General features: G+C 36.7%; 1 protein-coding gene across 1 annotated transcript in view; it reads right to left on the reverse strand.

Moving 5' to 3' along the window:
* The window catches only part of LOC141566082 (uncharacterized), a 207,149-nt gene that overhangs the window by 104,623 nt on the left and 81,496 nt on the right, over positions 1–21,030 (reverse strand). Inside the window, exons 22-26 of the mRNA XM_074310125.1 lie at positions 17,751–17,951; positions 12,228–12,349; positions 8,477–8,705; positions 7,079–7,281; positions 2,941–3,096 (exon numbers count right to left, since the gene is read on the reverse strand). Coding sequence (XP_074166226.1) covers positions 2,941–3,096; positions 7,079–7,281; positions 8,477–8,705; positions 12,228–12,349; positions 17,751–17,951 — 911 coding nt within the window. The remainder of the gene's footprint in view (positions 1–2,940; positions 3,097–7,078; positions 7,282–8,476; positions 8,706–12,227; positions 12,350–17,750; positions 17,952–21,030) is intronic.

Genomic DNA, 21,030 nt, shown 5'->3' on the forward strand with positions numbered 1-21,030 from the left:
ACTCATTGGCTTAGCATTTACAAGTTGGGCATTACAAATAATTTTTTTTAAAAAATTAACATTTGGTGGGTTTGGGTAGGGGTTCCTACCTGGATGAGAATTTGTTAAATATAGTTCTGATGAGTTCCTAGATCACCAGGTAGGGCTGGCAGAGAGAGCTAGAAGTACTAATAAAATTACTCCCTGAGGCAAGCAGGGAAGGGTACTGATCAGGTTCAATTTAACCTTATAACTATACCCGCTGTGGGAGTCGTGGGTAGCCTCACTATGCTGTGTACAGCTAGAAATCCAAATTATCATACTCCTGAGAGTAAATTTCCTCTATATATCTATCTGTGGCCCATGCTATCTTTGCTGAACCCCTTTGATTTATAGCCTTCCATAGCACTCTGCCTCGTAGTGTCCTTCTCCTCTTTCCTCCCCTATGCCTGACTCATGCTATTTTTCCTCTCATCCCCCACAACTATACCTCATGGTATCTTTCTCCTTCTTATGGCTAAATAATCCTTGTAGATACTAAACTCAACTACAGACTTAACCTGCCAGCTAAGGGCATATTCCAACTTCATTGAGTGTTCCCTTTTTCCTGATTGTGAGTTCCATTTTTGCCCTTTTCATTGTTATTGCTCTCCCAATTCTATTTCATATTTACCCTTCCTCATGTCTACTGTATCTCTCCATTTTATCTGTAACCTCTTCTCCTAAACAAATCTACCTTTTGTCAAAGAGAATGGCCACTGTGAATTCTTCACATGACCAAACCCCAATATTTGATGCCTACATCAATCTCAATAATTGATGCTAAACTCCAAACATCATTTAGAACTAGAAGTTTTGCTGTCCTGTAACACATCAGAAATGATGAAGAGAGAGACAGAGACAGACAGAGAGAGATGGAGAAAGCCTACATTTTTATATAAAGTCTTACCCATGGCCTACCACAAAGGTCAGTTTCTGAGACAAATGCTCTTCCTTTTTAATAGCACTCTTTCAGTGATGTTGTTACTACAGCCTCTGAAGAATTAAAGTTGAGGGTCAGCCAAAAGGCAATGGAGATGTGCCATTAGTAGATGTGAGTAAGCTCAAACATATTTGTAGCATGGAATTGCATAAAAAATGGCACAAAGTATGTCATCAGACAGATTTATGACTGAACAAGGATACGCAATGCCTATGAGCTCCATGGGATCCATATAAAAGTTTAGAAATCTAAAAGACGGTCCCTAGCATGTGGAGTAAACTTTTTGTAGTGTGATTCATGGGAAGGTATGGGCAAAAATTGCACAGGATGGAAGGTCACAAACACATTGAGATATGCCTTATTGATCTGATGATCCACAGTGATGAAATCCCAAGACCCTCAGTGTCTCAAGGCAAAAGGTGGCGATGATAAGTTTATAGGGGAGGGGAAAAACCAATTAACAACTATACTCATTTGCATTCTATGCCATGAAGACTTTGAAATTTCCTTGCAGGATGATCTTCTCTATAGCTCTGTTTCATGTTTTTTTTTTCCCTTGGGTAATACTGATAGCATTATTCTAGTTTATATCCTTTTAAAAGCCAAAATGGATGTGCTTCCAGTACTTGGCATTTGTTCCTACATCATGAATAACTTTAATGACCTGATGAAAAGGTCGGAGCCCCTAGGTCAATAACTTCTTAGCCAGTTCTTCCAATTCCCACTGCATCTCCTTCATTTTTCTCTTTTTTCTGAGTCAACTCTTTCTTCTTGGAAATTCTTTTTTTTTTTTTTTTACCAACTCCATTACTTGGCTGGTATTCACACTTCAGACCAAGCCTCACCTACTTTCTTCTGAAGCATGACTGCCAAGACATAGTTTAAGGAACCTTGGGTAAAATTTCATGTATTGAGGAGTACAGAACAAAAGTTCTTGAGAGCATTGCTTTGGTTGCATCAGTTGGTGCTCTGGTTCAAATTAGCCCTTACAACTCATTACCCTGGAAGTCACTTCAGCCAGGTCCTAAAGCTTCCAGTCACTTATCCTTAGCTCATCCCAAGACTTTTGCCAGCTCCTGCCCAACATGTTGTTAACTGCATTGGTTGCCACACCTATTTCTTCAACACACACTACTACTTCACTCTTTTATTTCATAGTAACTATGATAGTAATTAATAAAGTCAAGACAGCAGTCAAGTTTTTAAAGGCAGTTATGTGGAAGAGGGAGTGCTTTTGTTCTGTAGAAACCCAAAGAGTATAAACAAGACAAATGGTTAGACTATCAGGAAAAGCTTCCTCCCAATTAGAGCTTTCCAAAAGCGAAAAAGCTCCTCTTTATTAGAACTCTAAAAAGTGACTCAATGACCTCTTGTAAAGCAGACTACAGTGAATATTTCTTTCATGTATGGCTCTGAGTTGATGGTTACTGAGGTCCATTCCAACTCTCAGATTTTGTAAGTCAGTGTGTTTTATTTTAATTTAAAATATTTTTAATCAGCTATCCCTTACTCATCTCTTTTCTCCTAAATTTCAAAATATCAAAATCTATGATAGGCAATAACAATAATAATAATAATAGGTAGTATTTTTAAAGTGCCTACTATATGTCAGGCATTGTGTTAAGTGCTTTACAAATATTATCTCATTTGAACCTCACAACAACCCTGGAAGATAAGTACTATTATTCCCATTTTAGAGTTGAGGAAATATGGGCAGACAGAGATTAAGTGACTGGTCCAGAGTTACATAGCTACTAAGTATCTGGCATTTGATCCGAATTCAGGTTTTTCTGACTGCAGGCCCAAGGCTCTAAGAATTAAGTTTAGCAACATGATTCAATTTAGGTTATAAATAATGTTAGAATTTTGATTTCCATTCATGAGATCATTCACTAGGGGAGCAGAGGATGAATCACATAGTCACATCTCCTCTGCTCTTGTCCCACCTCAAATAACACAAATAATATATAATGACTTACCTATCTACTCGACTATTATCTTCCTGTAGAGCTGTAATGAAAATTGGAGGTGGTTGGTCTGCCTTCTCCTTATGAGATGCGAATTCAAAGTAGACTGGCCTCAAGTACAAATGGAATTCATCAAAACCCATCTCTTGGGCAAATATTTTGTATAACCTAAAATTTGAAAAAAAAAATTTAGAATTTTTTTCAGAATGTCTATTTGTTCTAGACCCAAGATACATTAAAAACAAATTAAATCAATAAAGTTTTATTTCTACAAAAGGAAAAACAAAAGAGGTGCTGAAAAATATCTCATGGGCTGAATGTACATGCCAGTAAGAGTCAAAAGCAGGAATAAAGCACTAAAGATCTGAGCTCCCCTACATCACAAGGGATGGAGATTTCAGTGGTACAGAAAACCTCTTCCTTCCTCCACTAATGTACATTGATGTCTTCTAGATACAGCCTTAGTCAATTGCCTGCGACCCTGAGAGGATATTCGACTTTCCCAGGTTCACAAGTCAATCTATGTGTCAGAGTCAGATCTTAGACAAAGGTCCTCTGGACTCTGGGGCCACTTCTCTAGCCATGAGATCATGCTGTCTCTCTATATAACATAACAGTTATAAGAGAGTGACTAAAAAGAGGCATCTAGGTAGTTTGAAATGCTTATGTGTTAGAAACTATAAGACAAGTTTTCTATCAACTATTACTATTTAAATCATATAGACTGTGTCTATCAATGGGAATGGAAATGATATATTTCAGGAACCTGTTATCATTCTTGTATTAATACACCACTTAAATGCTACCAGAGATGTGAAAAATCTAAAATGGTTATCATGTGTTCTTTTAAAACAGTTTTCTTTTCCTACTTTTGGTTTTAACCCTAATTCTTCCTTCCCAATTAAAGCCAGAAGAAGAACCAGAAAGAAGGAATAAATATCAAGAAGGAAAGAGTGGCCAGCAGTGTCAAGTGTTACAAAAAAGGCAAAGTATTAAGAACTAAGTAATGTGCATGGTATATGGCAATTAAGAGGTTGCTAGTGATTTTGGTGAGAAAATTGTTTTAGTTGATGGTAGATTTGGAAATCAGATTACTAGGAGCTGAAGAATAAGTGGATAGTCAGGCTAGTTTCATCATACCAATAATAAGTTCTCAATAAATTTATTGATTAATCCTCCCAGATGGAAACCATCTTTTTCTGATCTCAGATGGAACTTTCTATTTGTCTTATTCATTTAGTACATTCTGGTCTTCATTATAGTAATTATGTAATTTTACCTAATTGTACATAAGGTACACATGCCTGCTAGGTTGTAAAGCGCATTAGTGCAGAGACAATGTTTTGATTATTTTTATACTTTGCTCAATCTATCACGGTTGTTGGATGAGTGAATGAAATGTACAAAATCTACCTAATGAACCAGAATATCTAATCTCCCTATTTTTAAAATGATCTTTTTTTATTGATCCAAGTTGCTAATAATAAAAAAATAAAAGAAAATTAAAATAAATTGAAAGTTTTACTTTATGGTCTTCAAATTGGCAAAAGTAAGAAAAAGATGGGAAATAGCTCATTTTTAGAGATCTACAGGAAAATCAAAATGCTAATTTGTTATTGATATACTTGATAATTGGTCCAACTTTCTAGAAAAAATTTTGAATTTTGTGAAAATAATAGTTTCTGACCTGGCAATGCCCCTATAAAGTATAGAGCCCATCTCTTCTACCTCATTCTTCCTAAAATTCTTTCTTCCTATTGTCAGGCCTTCCATCCCCTTAGTACTCTACCAGCCCATCATTCTCCTTTGGCTTTACTTTTCTACTTTCTTAATCTTGACCCTATAGTTCATGGATCTAGAGCTGAAAGGGAACTCAAAGGTTATCTAGTCCAAATCTTTCACTTTACAGCTGAGAAAACTGTGGCCCAGGAAATGTCAGAGACAAGATTTGAACCCAGGTATTCTGAATCAACAATTGGTGCTCTTTTTACTCTATCAAAGTAATTCAATCATATTATGTTTTCTGTATTTGAAATTTTTTGCCTCCTTGTCTAACATCTCCTTTTTACTTGCTAAGCCCAACTCTGGTTTGCTTCTATCATTCATTTCCATTCCTTCCTGTGGAGCAAGTTATTGTGCTACTTGGGTCTATTACAAAGTTATGTTCTCTAATCTCAACTGAGCCCTCAACACAGCAAAGGAATCTTTTCATTTTTCCCTTTCTGTTGAACTTTCATAAATTTTCCAAACTTTTCTCATCTCCTCAAGCCTCCCATATTCCCATTATCCTTCTCTTTCAGTAGAAAACTTCTCCTAATACTTTGCTGGAAATAGAATATCTTTTCCCCTATTTTAAATTGCAAAGCCTCCCTCCTCTTTTCATTTGCTTTGGTCTCTAATGAAGATTTGTGGCCTTTTTTCATTGCTCATTTGCTCTTGATACTTTTCCTTTCTATCTATTCTGTCCTCTTGTTCTCCATCATAAACCAAAAAGAAACTCTCAAAGAACAAAATATCCATAGTTGAACTTCTTGCAGCAAAAAAGTTGAAAGCATCTATCATCCCCACTGTCTCACTAATTCTCAATCTCTTCCTGTCTACTTCCTTACTGCCTACAAACATTCTTTTTCATTGTCAGAAACCCTTCACCTGATCCATCCATGACCACCAACCATTGTTCTATATCTCTACTTCCTTTCATGGCTCAAATCCTTGAAAAGACCTTCTACAATTGGCTCTTCCACTTCATTTCTTCTCATTCTCCTCTTGATTCTCTGTGATCCAGCTTCTGACCTCTTCATTAAACCAAAATAGCTGTCTCCAAAGATAGCAATGATCCAGTGACTGTCCCTTTTTCTGTTCTTGTCAAAACATACTCCAACCTCCCAACTCTGCATTTTCATTGTCTGTCTTCCACACCTACAACTCTCTGACTTCTTTCAAGTCTCAGCTCAAATTCTATCATCTATAATAATCTTTTCCCAGCTCTCCTTAATGTACCTTCTTTCTGTAATTATCTCCAATTTATCACATACACATGAATATGAATACACATATGATAAACATATGCAAACACATACATTTATGTCTAGTCTGTGATACATGTGTGCACATATATTTTATATGTGCATGTAAATAAATTATTTGTATATTGTAGATATATTATAATAGGTAAAACTATATTTATATGTACTATTATATATCTGTATGTAAATATATATATATGTACAAATAAGATATACCTATTTTATTTATATATACCATAATATATAATATACAAACTATTACACTTACATTTATAAGATATATATCTTGTCATATATGTGTGTGTTTTGCATATGTATGTAAAGCAAGATATATGCATATATCTTATTTTATATATGTACAATATAGATTTTATATAAAGCAAACATATGTATATAACTATGTATAACTGAACATGAATAGCTACATACGTACACACACATATATATTATATATATATAGTATGTATATACATACACACATATTTTATATATAGTTTTTGCATAGCTGTTTACATCTCTCCTGTTAAATTGAGAAGAGAGACTGTTTTTGTTTTGTTTTGTTCTTTTCTTGTCTTTATATCTTCAACATTTAGCACAATGTCTGCTACATAGTAAGCTCTTAGTAAAATAATTACTGACTTGAACAGGTGTCCAATGATTGTTTATATGTAATGGCTGAATGTAACATAAGAAATGATGAATATGAAAAATTTGAACAAATATGCTAAGATGCAAACAGATGCAAAGTGAAGAGAGACTAGCCAAGACAGTAATATGCACATTAGTCAAACTCAGATTACTTGCAAAGATTAATTTTAGACCTGGAGGACAGATGATGAAACACTTTTCTCTATGAAGGGAAGCTAAAGGCTTCAAATGAGAAATGCTGCATATGCTACCAAACAAGGCCCTGTTCTCTATTTGGGATTGCTTAAATATTTTTTCTTTGCTACACAAGAAGATCAAATAGAAGAGTCACCATTTTGGAAGGTGGCAGCAGCATTAATAAAACTTTAAAAATTAAAATAAAATAAAGCATATCTTTCTTCTAGCTGCCTCTCACCTACCCTACTGCAAAGCTTACCCTATAAATGGAGGATAGATATTCAGCCCACTGCACCTACCAGGCTAAGTGTGCACTTTCCACACTCATTTCTATCAGTCGGTAGCGGAGAGTCAAGAGTTCCAAAAGTCTGGAGAAGGTCTCCAGAAGAAAAACTTGAGAATCTTTGCTTTGTTTCTTTCCTTCCCCCACTGCAGATTCTAGAACCAGCATGCCTATCTCAACCACAAGAAAAGGATCTCCCATCACTGCATCTGAAAATAACTATGAAGGGAAAGAGTTTTTAAAAACATGAGTAACTTTAAAAATGAATGTTGTTTTTAAATGCCTTCAATAGTAAAGGTGCTACAAAAATAATAGCATACTTTTCTTTTACTTTATTGGTTACAGAGCATTTTAACACATATTAAAATTCATTAGGTCCTCACAACAAGGAAGGTAGCATTGTCCCAGCTTTACAGATGAGGAAACAGGCTCAGAGAGAATAAGTGACCTGCTCATGATCTCCCAGGAGCTTGACTTGAGATCTAGGAGATCTAGTTCAGGACTCTTTCTGTAGAGGGCCACAGTCAGTGGGGAAACTCTGGGTAAGGTATAAGACCCTTCAGCCCAAAGGGAATTTGCTAACAATGTCTGGTTCGGCTCCCCATCTTCCCTAAGGGCTCTTGGCCTTCCTGAGAAGTCAGAGGGTGGTGACAACCTGTGTGGAGACTGCGGCAGAATGATACCAGGTGGCAAACTATGTACAATAGCAAGTTGTTTCTGTGGTACCACATGCGCAGTGTTGTTTTTGTTACATTATAAAAATGGGAAAGCCCTTAAAATAAACGGATTTTCCCATTTTCCCACCATCCTCGGGAGTCCCGCCTCATCACTTCTCTACTAGGAAGATATATTTTAATCACCCTGGTGTGGAGGCTTTAGAAAGCCCCCAACTTGGGGGCTCTAGAACTAGCAGGATACAATATTTTCAACTATACTATTAAAAGTTTTGAGAAACAAAAATAGAGAAAAGAGTGTTAGGAGCTACAAAAATAAATATGGTAGGAATATGTTTCTGATATTTTCAAGAGTTTCAAGTAAATGTAGTCTTTTAATCTTGAAAAATGCGACTCACATCTACTCAGAGTCATAAGGTCAGGGCAAATTGGGGGTTTGCTTCAGGGCATCAAAATTTAGAGGATACTTATAGTTCTTGTGATCTTTCAGCAGCATAAAGATGAGTTTAACCTATATTTCTAAATAATAACATTTTTATTTTAATCTTTCCTATTTCCTCTTGGGTCATTGTGGGAAATTATCTTATCTGTTCATAAGAAGAACCTGGCTTAAGATTTTATCAGTTCTGTTTTGGATAGACAAAAGGAAATAATTTCAAAAGACTAAGATAATCATCACTAAGATCTCATTACTAAGATAATCAGCCATATCCTGGATTCCACTTCTGGAGTCAACTTACATCTTTCTGAAGCTGGGCACTGTAGAGAAACTCAGGTTTTCTTACAGACTGCCATGTATCCAGAGCCAGCTGGAGCACCTGTTTCTGCAGAATGGTGAAGCCATAAGCTGTGTGGGGCCTGTAGATACGGCAAAACTCCTGGAAGAGATGCTGTAGAGCTGTAGGGATGAGGGAGGCCATGCCCAGGGAAGGATGGAATTCCAACAGGTAAACGCTTTTTAAAGCTGGGCTTGAAGAATAAAAAAGATTAATGACAAGTCTACACAATTAAGCAATGTATCAACTATAGAATTCTCTTCATTTCTTGAAAAATAACCTGGGTTTGTTCTTGAAAGCCTTCTTTGCTAATAGATCCCAGTAAGTAATGTGCTTTTCATTTTGAAGTAAATCCCAAGAAGCACAAAAACTTCACTATCAAAACAACCATAAGGCAAAGTCCAAGTCACCAACTAAAAAAGGCACAGAGCTTGGCATAGTAAATTTTTGTTAACTGATTGAATGCAAGTTATGGAATTAATTGTTAGCTTACCAAAACCAGAATCATTTGCATAAGACAGTAATTAAATATAAAAGCAGGAGCATTGTGGGTAATAGCAAATACAAATAGGTAAATAATTTTCCAGGTTAACAGTTACTTAGATTCATCTAAGCTCTTATGGCATTTTTCAAAGACTAATAGATAAAATTATCTTTCAGACTCCTGGACAACTGCTGAAACTTTGTAGATATCTACTTTGGAAGAAGCTAGGTGGTACACTGAATAGTAGATAGATAGTAGACCTGGGATGAGAAGACCTGAGTTAAAAAATTGTGTGTCTCTTTGCAAGTCATACTAACTCTTTCAGTTTCCTTATCACATAATATTTGTTAAGTACTTATCTTGAAATCTTGAAGGGGTATATAAATATGATTATTATTTATTACTTTATTTTATGGAAAAATAGATTGATCAACAAGTATTCATTAAGTAGCCACTGTGTATCAGGCATTACGTTAGTCAATGAGGATAATGTTTGGATGTTACTTAATTTTTTGAGGCATAAATATTTAAGACTGAACTTAGAAACCAGGAAGATCTGGCAACAAATGCTGCCTTAGACACTCATTAGTTGTGTGACCCCAGGGAAAATCACTTAATTTCTGTCTGCCTCAGTTTTCTCATAAATTAAATGGAAACAAAATGGGGTGGTAGAGGATAAAATGAGATAATTTTTGTATAATACTTTGCAAATCCTCAAGACTTATAGAAATGCTAGAGCTATTGCTAGCTGTTAAGTCCATTACTTTAACCATGCTATCTTTTAGAGACTATGTAATTTTCCAACTTTGTAACCCCAATTGTTAATACTATGCTTTCTATAAAGTAGAAAGTTAACAAAAAATCATTGAATTGAATTGAACTGATTCAGTGGAAAAAGGTGCCCAAGATCTTTCCCATCTCTACATAGAGCTCAAGGACATAAATCTTTTTTCCCCCTTAAATTATTAGTCATGAAGCTATTGTGATTAAGTCTATTTCTATCCTGTAAGTGATGAAGGTAGGTTCATACCTTGTATAACTGCCTGCCCCTAAATTATGTCTTCAGTGGATAATCACAATTGGAGACTTATTAATATTCTTAATAACTAGATTTTTAATCGCAGCTGAGTGCCTTAGACCAAAAGAGCATCTCACCAGTGAATTGGCATTTGCTCCTGGAATGCTTCTTTCCAGGTTTAAGGTCCATGGCAAATAGAGATTTCCTAAAAAAACATATTTATGCCATAACAAGCTTCTCTCAAAGCTGGTACCTCAAGCTGGTTCAATGAAGAAATACTTATATCAGAGAGATTTGTGGCATGAAAAATGCCAGGGACTTTATGTCCTGGGGACCCATAGGTGTCCCACTCTCTGGCCTGGGAGGAAAAAGAAAAAGACAACATAATTTTGTCATGCAGACTGACCTGGGTGAGGAGGAATGTGTCTACAACCTCCCTGTTTTCTCTCTCTCTCTCTGTTCTCTGGAGGGGAGAATGATTGGGAAAGATTAAGCTAAAGAAGGTGACATAGAGGGTGACTTAGTTACCTCATTCCCTGAACGATTTCAGAGAATGCAATTATGTGTCAAAATGGCAAAACACAGGGAAATTGGTTTCCTGTCATGGTGAGCTGAAGGAACTCATGGTGTCTGAAATTTGCTGTGGGCAAAGAAACTGGGTTTTAAAATGCTATTTTCAGCATATCCAGCTTTTCATGTGATGATACTGTCTGACAGTGGAGAAGCTCATGAATCAACATGGGTGTCTAGATCAGTAGGAGGTGGTGGCAAGGTGGAGGTGGGGACCTGCCCGTAGGCTAGGCAGACTGAGGTACATGCTAAGAAAAGCTCTAATTTTCTGGGAAATTACTTGAATTGGACAAAGTATTGATTTCTCCTCTGTTACACAATCTTTGGAAGACCCTGCTTGCTTTAAATTCTGACCTTCCCATTTTTTTCATTCAGAATGAATGGAAAAGCACTTATTGAGTGATTCCTATGTATCTGGAGATAACCAAAGCAAACACAGCTTTTGGGATCTTTTCTTTTTCTTTTTTCCTGTATCCAACCTCATTTTTTTTCAACTTTTCCCTGAATTACAGATTTACATAAGTCTTGCTTCATATCACAGCATGACAGACAAAACCCCAGCAGCAATTCAATTCAACCAGCATTTATTAAGTGTTTTCTGTGTGCAAAGACAAAAACAAAACAAGAAGTTATGCCCTTAAGAAACCTCCATTTTACTGGAGAGAAGCAATAGCATGCAGGTAAGTTAGTAAAACTTATATGTAAATAAATACTGTGCTAAGCAATTTTGGAGTAGCAACATGTGGACCACTAAGTAAATGAAAACTGTATATAAATAAATATTAAGTTTGGAAATCACTAGCAACAGATGGGAATCAGTAAAAGTCTTTTGTAGACAAACTCTTGAGCCAAACAAAAAGTAGCTACATGTTCTAAGAGCTGAAGGTGAGGAGGAGAGAGCATTCCAAGTTTGAGAGGGAAAGCATCAACGCAAACACATAGAATCAGGAAATGGAATGTCATGTACAAGGAACAGTCAAAAAGACAGTTTTTTTCTAGAATATTGAAAGGTAGATCCCTGGGACTATATTGTAAAGAGTTATAAATGCCTAGTATGGTTGTTTGGTTTTGAGTCAGAAGTAAAAGGGAACCAGTGGAACATCTTGAGCAGGAAAGTGACATAGACCTATGGAAGCCATTTTAAATAGAACTTCTTAGGAAACCAAAATCCTCTACACTCAATAGCATAAATTAAAAATTTAGACCTTGCCCCTCAAAAAGTTCAAAAGCAAATATTTTATTCATTGTTAGTTTCCATATAAAATGGAATTTAGGCTAAAATCCTGTCTAAAGGGAGACAGGAGGATTCTTTGTAGCTTTCTGGTTATAGAATTTGTATAAAATTCCAAAATTTTAGAACAGGAATTGACCTTAATGTTTACTTAATCCAGCTTCTTCCTTTTGCCAGTAAGAAAACTAAAGCCTAGAAAGGTTATCATTAACCAAAGTCAGGCAGGAAGTTTGTATCAAGGATGGGATTCTGGTCAGGTCTTCTGACTCCTAGTTCAGAGCTCTCTACATGATAGTGGCTTCACAATTTAGGAAAGGTTGGAAAATATTTAGGTCAGTGGCTAAGTTTTGTAGAAGAATTACTTAAACAAATTCATTCCCCTCCCTTGCCCCACACTCAATCATGGACTCACCAGCTATTGTTAATAGAGATAAGTTGTTTACAAATTATGTTTGGAGGAAGTCCAAATTCATTGATGCTACCTTTCTGACCATCTCGCCATATTCTTTGAACATATTTCCGTTGTGACTCTATCTAGAAATGCAAATGTAATTTTAAAATTAGAAGGGAAAAAACCTGTTCCACAAACACCGTACCCATGATTTGGCATGGGGTGGACAGCATGCCCTTTGTCTCAGTGCTGTAGTTGGCAAATTTTTATATAGATAAAGCTCTGAAGATTTGCTCTCACTGGAATTGTGCTGATTTTCAGCCAAGAAAAATAATAGTTACAAACTGAAATTTCAAGAAGCAAAGGAAGATATTTGACTAGATGGAAAAAAAAGTTTCCCATCAAGCTTGTCGAGGTAGAGCTATGCTAACCATACTTGTATAATCTGCCACTGCTTTAGTAATACTCTTATGGTCACTCCATGTGACCAGTTGATTAATCTAGAAAACCATGAAAATTTAAAACATGCAATCCCCAAAGTCACAGAAATGACTGATGATGATGATGATGATGACAGCAGCCTGCATTTAAATAGAAGTTCTTTCCACACAGAACCTCATTGTCTAACTCCCCTCACTGAAAAAAAGCCACAAAAGTTTCTTATGTAGTATTCTCAAGAAGTAGTCTTTAATATCTTGGCTTGAAAATGATCTCTGAGATCTCTGCTGAGTAAATTTTCTCAGTCCTTCACCTCCTTTCTACAATTGATAGTCCTGATTTCTTTAGCCTTTCTTGGTTGTTCTGATATTTGAATCTCTTACTACAGGGATGTTTGTTATGAGAATGTATATATTCCATCATTATTTTTCATCCACAATGAACTCATTTTTACATTTTAGTCTTACAACAATCCTAGAGACAGATGCTATTATCCTCATCCTATAGTTTAAGTCTAGAGTCACATAGCTAGCATTCAGGGCAAGATTTGGACCTTGGTCTATCCTGACTCCAAGACTAGCACTCTATCCACTGACCTCATATACGCAGTCATTGCACAATTTTATAATCCCCATTTTGTTTTTGTTTTATTATAACTTTTTATTTACCAGATATATGCATGGGTAATTTTATAGCACTCACAATTGCAAAACCTTTTGTTTCAACTTTTCCCCTCCTTCCCCTCCCCCTCTCCCTCAGATAGCAGATTAGCCTGTGAAGGAAATCCAAAATGCAAGCGGACAAAAATAGAGGGATTGGGAATTCTATGTAATGATTCATAGCTATCTCCCAGAGTTCTTTCCCTGGGTGTAGCTGGTTCAGTTCATTACTGCTCTATTGGAACTGATTTGGTTCATCTCATTGTTGAAGAGGGCCACGTCCATCAGAATTGATCATCATATAGTATTGTTGTTGAAGTATATAATGATCTCCTGGTCCTCCTCATTTCACTCAGCATCAGTTCATGTAAGTCTCTCAAGGCCTTTCTAAAATCATCCTGTTGGTCATTTCTTACAGAACAATATTAATATACCACAATTTATTCAGCCATTCTCCAATCTCTGGCCACTACAAAGAGGGCTGTCACAAACATTCTTGCACATACAGGTCCCTTTCCCTTCTTTAAGATCTCTTTGGGATATAAGCCTAGTAGTAACACTGGACAGTTTGATAACTTTTTGAGCATAGTTCCAAATCATTCTCCAGAATGGCTGGATGTATTTACAATTCCACCAAGATATCAGTGTCCCAGTTTTCCCACATCCCCTCTAACATTCTACATTATCTTTTCCTGTCATCCTAGCCAATCTGACAGGTGGATAATCGTATCTCAGAATTGTCATAATTTGCATTTCTCTTATCAATAATGATTTGGAGCATTTTTTCATATGGCTAGAAATAGTTTCAATTTCTTCGTCTGAGAATTGTCTGCTCATATTCTTTGACCATTTATCAATTGGAGAATGGCTATAATCCCCATTTTGAAGTGGTTTGTCTTTGTTCTTTCCAATTTTACTAATACCATAAGCTTTGTAATCTGATGAAAATGTGATAGGACTTACTCTTTGCTTTAAGTCTGAGCTTCACAGACAAATAAATGTGGTGAAGTTACCACATTTGAATGAATGAATAAAGATTTATCGAGCACTTACATGCAAAGGTCTATGTTAAAGTGCTAGTGATACAAATAGAAAAGACAGTATTGTTCATATTCTGATGGGTAGGGACAACATATATGGAACACTTGATTTTAAATCCACACTGGTGCTTTAATTATTATTATTTTTTTGGGCAGACTTGTGATTTCATCATTGCTACCAATGCATATCAGGACCTGTTCTGATTCTCAGAGAATAAATCAGTCAACAGGCAATGATTAATACTATTTGCCAGACACCCTGCTATGTGCAGGGAATACAAACATAATAAATGACACAATCTCTACTTATGAGGAGCCTACTTTCTTATGATGGATACAATATACATACATATAAAAAGAATAAAAAAAAGAGAATGAATATATACAAAGTAGTAATAGAGTAGGTAGTTTGAGAGGGAGGCCACTGGTAAGGGAGAACATCAGAAAAGGCTTCACAAAGAAGGTGGTGATTAAGCTGTTTCTTGACAGAGGAGAGGAATTTTGTGAGGCTGAGGCAAGAAGACAGTGTTTTCTAGTCATGGAGAACTGCAAGTGCAAAGATACCAAGACTGGAGGAGTGTTGTCAAGTATGAAGAACTGGAACAGTTTGGTGGGATCAAAGAGTAAGAGAGGGAAAACAGTTTTCAATGAGCTGGAAAAGTAGCCTGGGGCAAAGTTGTGAAGGGTTTTAAGAGCTAATCAGAAGAGTCTATATTTGATTTGAGGGCCAATAGGAAGCCCCTGATGTTTATTAAGTAGGGGAGGGATATGGTCAGATCAGCTCTTAATGAAAATCACTCTGGTAGTAGTGTGGACAATAGCAGAAAACTTAAGTGAGGAGACCAATTAGGAATCTGTTTCAATAATCTAGGAAAGAGTAAGAAAAGCTTGAACTAAGGTGGTAGCTGGGTGAGATGAGAAAGGAATGAACTCAAAAGAAATGTTGTTGAAGTAGAAATATCAAGATTTGCACTATTGATCAGAGAAATGCAAATTAAGACAACTCTGAGGTACTACTATACACCTCTCAGATTGGTTAGGATGACAGGAAAAGAAAATAATAAATATTGAAGATGTGGGAAAATTGGGACACTGATACATTGTTGGTAGAATTGTGAACTGATCCAACCATTATGGAGAACGATTTGGAACTATGCCCAAAGGGCTATCAAACTATGAATACCTTTTGATCCAGCAGTGTCTCTATTTGGCCTGTATCCCAAAGAAATCATTAAAAAGGGAAAGGAATTACATGTGCAAAAATGTTTGTAGTGGCCCTTTTTGTAGTAGCAAGGAACTAGAAATCTGAGTGGATGCCCATAAGTTGGAGAATGGCTGAATAAGTTATGGTATATGAATCTTATGGAATATTATTGTTCTATAAGATACTATAAGCAGGATAATTTCAGAAAGGCCTGAAGAGACTTACATGAACTGATACTTAGTGAAGTAAGTGGAAGAAAAAGAACATTGTACACAACAACAACAAGATTATATGATGTGAATTCTAATTCTAATGGATGTGTCTCTTTTCAGCAATGAAGTGATTCAGGACAATTCCAATAGACTTGTGATGGTAAGAGCCATCTGCATCCAGAGAGAGAACAATGGGGACTGAATGTGGATCACAACATCTTTTCATTTTGAGGTTGTCATTTGCTTACTTTTTCTTTCTCATTTTTTCCTTTTAATCTTATTTTTCTTGTGCAGCATGATAAAATACGGAAGTATACATATAAGAATCGTACATATTCAACATATAATGCCTTGCTTGCTATCTGTTTTTGTAAGGGTGAATGTTAAAAACTATCTGCATATATTTTGATAATGAAAAGCTATTTTTTTAAAAAAGACATCAAGATTTGGCTAACTGATTGGTTAAATAAGATGAGAATAGGAAGTTGAGGATAATACCAAAATTGCAAACTTGGGAGATTTGGAAAAATGATGCTATATTCAATAAGCACAGGACAGCTGGAGAAGAGTGATACATTTTGAGGAAAAAATGACATTGAATCTGAGAGCACTCCAGATATCCAGTTTAAAATATCCATTATACAATTGGTGATATGGGATTGGAGCCTCAGTACGATCTTGGGGTAGATACTTAGATCTGAAAATCATCAGGAGAGAAATTATAATTAAACCCATAAAAGCTGATGAAGTCACAAAAAGAATATAGAAAGCGAAGGGGAACGGAGAGTTTTCAGATGAAAAAATTAAAGCCATCTATAATCATATGAAAAAATGCTCTAAATCACTGTTGACTAGAGAAATACAAATTAAAACAATTCTGAGGTACTAATTAACCCCTTTCAGATTGGCTAAAATGACAGGAAAAGATAATGATAGATACTGTAGATGTGGGGATACTGGGACACTAGTTCATTGTTGGTGGAGTTGTGAAATGATCTAATTATTCTAGAGAGCAATTTAGAATTATGCCCAAAGAGATATAAAATTGCATACTGTTTGATTCAGCAAGTCTCTACTAGGCCTATATCCCAAAGAGATCATAAAAAAAGGGAAAAATATTTATAGCAGCTCTTTTGTGGGAGTAAATAATTAGAAAATGGGTAGATGTTCATCAATGGGGGAATGGCTGAATAATTTGTGCTATGTAAAGGTATGTGAATATTATTGTTCTATAAAATGATGAACAAGCTGATTTTAGAAAAGCCTGGAAAGATTTACATGAATTGATGCTGAGAACAATGAGCAGAACCAGGAATGCATTGTATAAAGTAATAGCAAAAATGTGTGATGATCAATTATGAAACACTTGGTTCTTCTCCATGTTTCAGTGATCCAAGGCAATCCCAATAAACTTTGGATAGAAAACTTTATATGAATCCTGAAAAGAACTGTGAAGATTGAATGTAAATCAACACATAATATGTTCATTCATTTTTCTGTTTTTTCCCCTCTCATTTTTTCTCCTTTGTTCTGATTTTCTCCTAACATAATTCATAAAGCAATGTGCATTTAAATAAATAAATATATATATATAAATAAATAGATAGATAGATAAATAAATAAATGAATGAATAAATGAATAAATAAATAAATAGAAGATACGGGGGAGAAGGCCTAGGACAGAGCCTTGAGGACCAGCTATAGTTAGAGGAAAATTGCTGGGGCACTAAGAAGTTAGTAACTTGTCCTATTAAGTGTCTGAGAGGGGACTAGGATCCAGAGTTTCCCGACTGCAAGGTCAGCTTTCTATTCATTAAGCCATGATGCATGAAATTGTTTTGCAAATAAGCACTGAGAATAAGTGCAAGGGGATCTCTGGCCTTCTGGGGAAAAAAGATATCCACGATTATCCATGAGCAGAAAAGGCCATTCCCAAGGCTGACTTTATCTCTTCCTCTCTGGATAATGTTTACTAAGCAGGTTCTACTCACATGTCTGTTGACTATGTCCCTCACCAGCTGTAGATGAAGCCTCAGGCTGATGCATTCAGCCCTGTAGGTATTCTCGAAATAAGGGTGGCTAAAATCAAACCGGGGGCGATGGTGCATGATGTCTGTTATCACTTGGGCCAAGGCAGTTCTCTCTTCCTGATCAAAGACATGTTGATAAGCTTCAAAGTAACTGTCAAGAAGCTGGAAAGAGAGTGGACAGAAAGTCTATTGTACAGTCATCATGTGCGGTAGGACTACAATGAAGATTGGCACTTGAGAAAAGAAAGGCACTAGGATTTAATTCGATTCAACAAATTATTTATTAAGCACCTATTATGTGCAAAGAAAAAAAAACAGAAAACAAAACAGTCTCTGGTCTTAAGGAGCTTACATTCTCCAAGAATGTAATTCCAACGTCATAGGTTCTAATTTGGACCAACAAATAAATTTGTACCTCTCCCCACTTTACTTCCACCACCACTAGCACAAGGAAGATAGCCTCTGCTTTTGGAATTGATTTGAGCTAGATTTCATTTATATAATAAGTATTCTAGGGATGAAAGGAACAGAACACATCCCAGGCCCTCATAAGATTGGTCTCCAATGTGGAGGCTGGGGACCCTTGATTTTTATGGTGTGATTCCCACAAGGGAATATCTGATCAATCAATAAGGGGGAACACATGAAATCCCACTCTTCCCATGACAGACAAGCAGGGAACTCGTCTCCAACAGACCCACACTCGCCATTAAACTCTAAGCACTATTTCCGGTGGGTTCCTTCTTCTGCCACATAACCAACCTTAACCTTCTGAGCTGAGCCCCTTCTCTCAGGACAGCAATCACTTTAAGTGTTATCGTGTTCGTCATAGAAGCGAGTATGTCGGTATCACGAAGACAGTTCAGACCTCTCCCAGCAGGTGCTCAGTCCCTGTCCTCGCATCACCTTCAGGCTTCTACAAGAGCCCAATTCATCGTGCTGGGGGCACTGACTGATGAGCTCCATTTTGAGTGAGACAGAGTAAATCCCACAGAATGAGCAGGCACAGATAGATTGTGACAGATCACAGGTTAAAATTACCTTTCCTGCCAAACCCAGCCTTCTCCTGAATTTCTGCTATTTGGGGGAGCCCAGCTGTCCTTCCAAATCATTCAGTCTCACAACCCCTGTGTCATATTCAATTTCTTCACCCCAGGTATCCAGTCTGTTGCCAGACCTACCCTCTCATTTCTCCCATCTGAACCCCTTCTCTCTGAAGTCACCAACTTAGCTTTGATCCTTGTACCTGGATTATTGGTCTTCCTGCCCCCAGTCTCATCCCACTCCAATCCATTCTCCACATAGCTGACCAAATGATTTTCCTAAAGTTCAAATGTGGTCATTCACTGCCCTGATCAAAAATTCTAGAAGCAAATATATTTTATCTTTACTTTGTTCTTTTTAAATACCTTTTTGGCATAAGTTTTATAATGCTATGTGTATATAATATGTATATAAGTTACATGCATATGTCTATAAGTACTTTATCAATGGGATATATCATCAATGGTGTTTGAAGCTCTGATTTAGATGTTCTCTGGCTGATTCTTGAATCCTGGCTCTGATACTTAAGGATTATCTATGTAATTTACTGTTATTTCTACATACAGAGTACTGTTTGAGGTAAGGGATGAGGAGAGGCAGGGAAGAGACACCATAGTTAAATTAGACACAATTCCTGAATCTTCCAGTCTAACAAGTCTATATTGTTACAATAGAGTTTTTTAATGCCTGACCTTTGGGCAGCCTTTTGAAGTTGTATTGATCTGATCAATCACAGTTGGACACACTGTTCCTTGATTACAAAGTAGTGATGTCATTTTGGTACTTTTAGAGAATGAAAGCAACAGCCAACCAACCATCCACTGTCCCAATAGTTAGATGTCAAGCTCTTTCAAAGCAAGGACAGGGACCAGTTATTCTGTATTCCTTATACCACCTAATAAAGTTTGATACACAGTAAGTGCTGAATGTGTGTTTGTTGAATATGGAATGAAGGCATTTTTAGCACCCTTAACCATTCAGATGTTTCCTTCTACCCTAATAAAAGTCTTTCTTACTCCCCAAAATTCTGTCCTGGAATTAGAAAGACCTGAGTTCAAATCCGACCCTAGACACTAACTAGCTGTGTGACCTTGGGCAAGTCACTTAACCCTGTTTGCTTCAGTTTCCTCATCTATACAATGAGCTGGAAGAGGAAATGGCAAACCACTCAGGTATCTTAGCTAAGAAAACTCCAAATATGGTCACGAAGAGTGGGACACAACTGAAAAATACTGAACAACCACAAAAATTCTGCCAGATACTACACCTTGGGCACCATAAAGCCAGAATTTTAGGCTATTCATGTTGCTGTGTAACAGGTCATGTCAAGTTGTTTGAAATGTTGGGAGCAGCTATACGTTGGAGTCAAAGGATCTGTTTGTGACTTCCATCATTGTTGGGTTGGGTTTGGGGCTGGGGGCTGAGAGTTTGACAGTGCTGGTGCAGAACACATGTCAATATTCAAATTCTACCTTAGGCACTTCACAGATCTTTGACCCTGGGCAAGCCACACAAACCTCCCTGAATCTCATTTGCCTCCTATATAAAATGGAGATAATAGTGTCAACCTCACAAGGTTGTCCCAATCAAAGGAGAAATTAGAGTAATCAAGCCACATGTATTAAGCACCTACACTTTTCCAGGAATCATGCTAAGCTCTGGGGATACAAAGAAGAGGGAAAAGGCAATCTGTGCCCTTGTGGAGCTTACAGTTTCATGCTAGAGACAATATGCGACCAAATTATACACAGAGCAAGCAACAGATAAGATTATTAGAAAATAATAAATAGAAGGGAAGGCATTTGAACTAAGAGGGGTTGGAAAAGGCTTTCTGTAGGAGTTGGGATTTAAAGTTAGGACTTAAAGGAAGCCAGGGAGGTCATGACTCGGAGTTGAGGAGAGAAAGTGTTCCAGGCATGGGAACAGCCAGAGAAAAAGCCTGAAATCGAGATGTGGAGCATCTTGCTCATGGGACAGCCAGGAGATCAGTGTCACCAGAGGGATGTAAAGTGCCACTGGCTAATACTATTTTCATAATTCACAATGAAATGTAAACGTGATAGAAGATACCCAGGCATCCAAGTCAATCTCTGGACCATAAAATCAGCAGGCTATGTTACAACATACTCAATTCTTTAAATAATCAGATAATTTCCAAAGGTGAGAGAATAGACTAGGAACAGAAGAAGATTGGGAA

Source organism: Sminthopsis crassicaudata, chromosome 4 (genome assembly GCF_048593235.1).
Source record: "Sminthopsis crassicaudata isolate SCR6 chromosome 4, ASM4859323v1, whole genome shotgun sequence".
NCBI lineage: Eukaryota > Metazoa > Chordata > Mammalia > Dasyuromorphia > Dasyuridae > Sminthopsis > Sminthopsis crassicaudata.